At 36.9% G+C, this 5,540-nt stretch overlaps 1 protein-coding gene across 1 annotated transcript; it reads right to left on the reverse strand.

Annotated features, from left to right (window-relative positions):
• Positions 1-1,494: 1,494 nt before the first annotated feature.
• LOC129542112 (olfactory receptor 4F21-like) lies at positions 1,495-2,478 on the reverse strand. Its single transcript, XM_055404194.2, has one exon. The coding sequence runs from the start codon at positions 2,476-2,478 to the stop codon at positions 1,495-1,497; it is 984 nt and encodes a 327-aa protein (XP_055260169.2).
• Between the last annotated feature and the right edge of the window lie 3,062 nt (positions 2,479-5,540).

The raw sequence follows: 5,540 nt of genomic DNA on the forward strand, positions 1-5,540 counted from the left end.
GGATAGAGAAAACAGTAGTATCTCTTATCATGAATTTCAGTGAACTTCTTGTTCAGTTTGTGTTTTCTATTCTTGAAATCTTAGTATCTGCTGAAGTAGGGAGAATGCTTTTTTGATGAGACAGAGTAAACAATTTTTAGCTGCTTTTCTGTCATTTGAGTTTCCTCATGTTAGAACAACAGTCAGAAGGCTGAGTAATCTCATTTTTATCCCATATTGGATAAAGATAATGTTGCTGCTTCTTAATGGCTTATACAGTAAAGAACATTTCTAAAATGAGAGATCCTTTTAGGCTCCATGGTTGGCTCCATGGTTGATGGTAACTGTAAAAGCTCAACTGTAGCAACAGTAGGCTGGCAAGAACATTTTAACCAGCAGCTCAAATGCTCATAAATTAACTGGGTCATCTCACTGGGTAAGCGGCATGGATCATCATCAGAAGTGCATAAGGACGAGGGGGATTTAAATGGGTAGTGGAAGAAAATATCAGTGAGGAGCAACAATGCTGCTATAGCCTGTCTCTCCTGTTTAGAGTCTTTCTTTTGTGAAATTGAAAACCACCACTTTGAAGGGTCTATGACAGGATGAAGTAGAGTTAAGTAGGAACTAAAGTGTACTATGCCTGGACATTTATTGCTTTCAAACAAGGATATGGTTTCTCACTGCCAGCAACTGAAAGTATACCTAATGACTTGTCTCTGGCTTTCTCACATATACAGTATCCTGAGTGGGAAAGGCTGGGTAATGCACTCTCTAAAGGTGAAATTAAAAAAGTACTCCAGCTTCCCCTCCTTACTTGGGACATTTCTAAATCTCAGAATTTATAGAGTCCCCCAGAGGGCTACAGTAAGCTTACACCCCAGCTACGTTTGTATTCTTCATTTGTCTCACTTTGCCAAATAAAGGATGATGTTTCTAAAACTAAGCTTTCAAGTAAATCAGTTTAATTCAGTCGCTCAGTCGTGTCCGACTCTTTGAGACCCCATGGACTGCAGCACACCAAGCCTCCCTGTCCATCACCAACTCCCGGAGTTTACTCAACCTTATGCCCATTGAGTTGGTGATGCCATCCAGCCATCTCATCCTTCAAGTGAATCACCCGTAATCAAATTTTGTCTTTAGGCCTTCTTCTGAGGGAACACTGAAGAGTAGCTAAGTAGATCTACTAGTTCTACATATATTCAATGTAATGATTCCTAACATTCAGCAAAGCAAGTCTGCCACTTATTTTCAAACCTTATAAGAAACAGAAGAGATGTCATTATATTATTTCTATTATCAAGATGATACATTTTAAATTATAAATATAGTTTAGTAAAGAGTGAAACTGTATACTAAAATAACCTTTTTTTTTTTTTTTTTGGTGGATTCACTTTTCCAGTAGTAGTTAAGGCAAAGAGCTGATTCTCTACAGAGCTGAAGGAATATGTTCAGTGGGGTAGATGCCATGTCCATATTTGGCCATGTTAAATATCAGATGCCTAGTGGAGATATCTAAAGGACAGATAGATGGATAGTTTTAGAGTTCCAAACACAGCTATAGTCACAAAATCTGACATAATGTCCCTCTTTGTTCAATCTTTTTATAGCTACCTTTATGTCTTTGTTTCTTAATGTATATATGGAAGGATTCAAGATAGGGGTAATAACAAAGTCAACAATGAACAGGTATTTATCAACTGATGATCTGGAGAAAGGCCAAACATAAAGAAACATGCATGGAGTGAAAAAAAGAACCCCCACAGTGATGTGAGCTGACAAAGTGACAAATGCCTTGGATAAATCTCCTGAAGAACATTTCCAGACAGTGACCAAAATGAAGATGTAGGAAAGGATTAGCAGGAAGAAGGCACCCAAAGTCATGAAACCACTTTTGGCAGCAACAATAAACTCAAATTTGGCTCCATCTGTGCATGCAAGTTTTATGATCCTGGGAAGGTCACAATAAAAGCTGTCTATTTTGTTAGGACCGCAAAAGGGCAAGTTTATAATGAAAGCAAATTGAGACAAAGCATGGATCACCCCAGCTACCCAGCCAGTGATTACAAATGAAATGCATATTTTAGGGTTCATTATGTTCGAGTAGTGAAGAGGTTTACAGATTGCTGTGTACCTGTCAAATGCCATGGCTATGAGTAACACCATCTCCACTCCTCCCATGATATGAATGAAGCATATTTGTGTCATACAACTTTTGAAAGAGATTATCTTGTATTTATTTGGAAGGTCTGTAATCATCTTGGGGACTGTGGTAGAGGAAAAGCCAACATCAATGAGTGACAGGTTGGCTAATAGGAAGTACATAGGAGAATGTAAGTGAGAATCCAAAATTACCAAAAACAAAATAAAGAGGTTTCCCAGGATGATTCCTAAATAGAGCAAGGAGAATATCAACATGAGAAAAAGTGTAGTTTCCCAAGAACTAAAGAATCCTAGCAACACAAACTCAGAAACCACAGAATCATTTGGTCTATCCATTGACGTGGCAGAAGAGCTCTTTCTCAAATCACCTGAGAATAGGAAAAGAAAAATCACAGTCAGTAGTACAAAGGCAGACTTCCAATTTTCTTGCTAGTGTTTTCTGTGGGTTCCACTTTTCTAAGTGTGAAATAATTTAATGGGATAAAGGAAAAAGAACATAGAAACATTTTGATGATCCAGGAGAATTTTTACATAAAGAGGTAAAAATGAATATTTCAGATGTAGATAATTGTGGTTGCATTCCTTCTTATTCCATTATTAAGATAATTATTTTGTTTTGCCTCTCAAGAATTGCTAGACATTTTCCTTGAATACTGACCTAAGTATTCTCTCAGCTGAATAGTCTCAGCCATTTCTGTCACCTTGATATTAATGCTCTCATACTAACTTGTAGTCCTACTTATCTGAATTTTTTGTTCACTGGTCAAATGGAGATCTTTCAGCCAAAACTGTTTATGTAATTGTATTTCACCTTGCTTCACCCAGTATGTGGTTGTTATTTGTTTTTATTTGTATGTGTGTGTGTGTGTGTGTGATTTACCTTGGAAGTCAGAGGCTCAGATTGAGATTATTCATAATGTTCTGTTAAATACATTACTATAATTGTGCTTGCATTAGCCTATATATCAAATAAAATGTTAGATATAATAGAATAAACACAAGTAACTATTTAAAAAATAAAGTTGTTATTAATAACATTTATTGATTCCTTCATGCAAGGCACTGTAAAAAGCACATGATCTTATTTAAACTATATAAAATTCCATAAGATAAGCACTATTTCATTAGATTCATTTTACCCATGGAGAAACTGAGTCTCAGCGGGATCAAATGTAAGAGCCAGAACTGTGTCTATAGGTATAGGCCACCATAATGCATACCCTAAACCATGGCACTGTGCTCTCAAAGGCCAGCCTCTTCAAGTATACCCTAGGTATTTCCCAAGGATCCATCAATGAACTTTCAAGTTTATATTTTCCTTGATTTATTAGTATAGTGAACTGTCTAAAAAAATAAAATAAAACCTCTGATTTTTTGTCCCCTTCTTATTATTCCTTTTCTTTCCAACTATTCATTAGCAAGCCTATACAGTTCATTCATTCATTAGCTAAAACTGGTACCCACAGATTTCTTATTTATAGAAAAGAACTCTAGATTCTCAACATATCACATAATAATCACTTTTCAATGATTATTTACCCTAAACTCCCTGTGAGATTTAGTACTGTTTATTATGCCTCGCTTTTGTGACTCTGCCCTCTGCTCTCGGTTCTTGCCTCTCTAAAGCCAGTCACCTTTTCACTCTTTGTCAATAAAAATTCAGTTTTTTTCTGTTAGTGGACTAAAATCTCTCAGTTTTAGGAAAAAGTAGCCCTATTCCAGCTTGAGAGCATGTTATGTGGTTTTAGCATTTTCCTTGGCCATGGATTGTTGTAAGGAGGAGCATGTAGTCTGGAAGTTTTCAACAACACATAAACCAATAAAAACTATCTTTCCCAGTAAAAGGAAAAGTCTTCATGTGCAGATTGGATTTTCCCAACCCATTTTTTCCCTCCATTTGATGCTAATTTTATGCCTGAGAGTGAAGCAATCATGCAACTTGAAAGCCCATATACAAAAGAAATAACAAAAAGTTAGGAAGGAATCAGGAACCCAAAATGCATGTTGAATCACTTAACCACAGCCCATAATGGTCTTTCTTCTTGTGCATTCTAGCATCTACATGGTCACATCAGTATCTGTAGCTTTATCACTGGTCTCCAGAGTAAGTCCACCTGCACCTTCAAGTTAACACATCGAAATCTGAACTCATATTCCATCCACTCCAATGCCTTTATAAATATTATTACTACTCCCCCAGGCCCCCTGTATAGACACTTGTGTGGTACTCTTGTTTGTACTTCACTTTCCATTTCTAGTTGTATAATTTTTACTATCAAATATTTCTCAATTCACTTCCTTTTTCTTCATTTCTATTGTTTTATTTGTTGTTGTTGTTGTTCTAGACTTCATATTTTTCTACCTTGTCTTAATGATTTCTCTGATCCATGCTTCCCAGCATCCAACTCATTTATAGTTTGATTCAGTTCAGTTCAGTTCAGTTCAGTTCAGTCGCTCAGTCGTGTCCGACTCTCCGCGACCCCATGAATCACAGCACGCCAGGCCTCCCTGTCCATCACCAACTCCCGGAGTTCACTCAAACTCATGTCCACAGAGTCGGTGATGCCATCCAGCCATCTCATTCTCCGTCGTCCCCTTCTCCTCCCGCCCCCAACCTTTCCCAGCATCAGAGTCTTTTCCAGTGAGTCAACTCGTCGCATGAGGTGGCCAAAGTATTGCAGTTTCAGCTTTAGCATCAGTCCCTCCAATGAACATCCAGGATTGATCTCCTTTAGAATGGACTGGTTGGATCTCCTTGCAGTATAAGGGACTCTCAAGAGTCTTCTCCAACACCACAGTTCAAAAGCATCGATTCTTCGGCGATCAGCCTTCTTCACAGTCCAACTCTCACATCCATACATGACCACGGGAAAAACCATTGCCTTGACTAGACGGACCTTGGTTGGCAAAGTAATGTCTCTGCTTTTTAATATACTATCAAGGTTGGTCAGATGTTTATCTAAAGTCCCATAAAATCACATGACTTCCCCACTTAAAGACCCTGGTCTATCAAGAGAAAATTCTTGAAATCCCACAGCATATCACAGAATATCTGAGAGGAGATGAGCAATATTTGATTTCAGAAGATATTTATATAGAAAATTTAGGGTATGAATATATCAAAATATTACTGAATAAATTTCAAAATTGATTTCTGGTAAAAACTTTTAGTGAAATCACTTAAACAAATATATTGAATTTAACAAAAACCTATAAAGTATAAGAAAAATCTCATTTGTAAATTAAACAAATGTACTATGTATGCATTCTGTTGAAAAAATCATAAATTTTTCTGAGATGTTTGAAACAGACGAAATGTAGATAAACCCGTGCTAATGGAGAAAACCATGCTAAAGTTTCAGGCTATAAAAATATAAAATGTCACTGAACTAATCTGT

The sequence above is a fragment of the Moschus berezovskii genome, chromosome 9 (genome assembly GCF_049115385.1).
Source record: "Moschus berezovskii isolate FMDL1 chromosome 9, NW_MosBer_1.0, whole genome shotgun sequence".
Lineage (NCBI taxonomy): Eukaryota > Metazoa > Chordata > Mammalia > Artiodactyla > Moschidae > Moschus > Moschus berezovskii.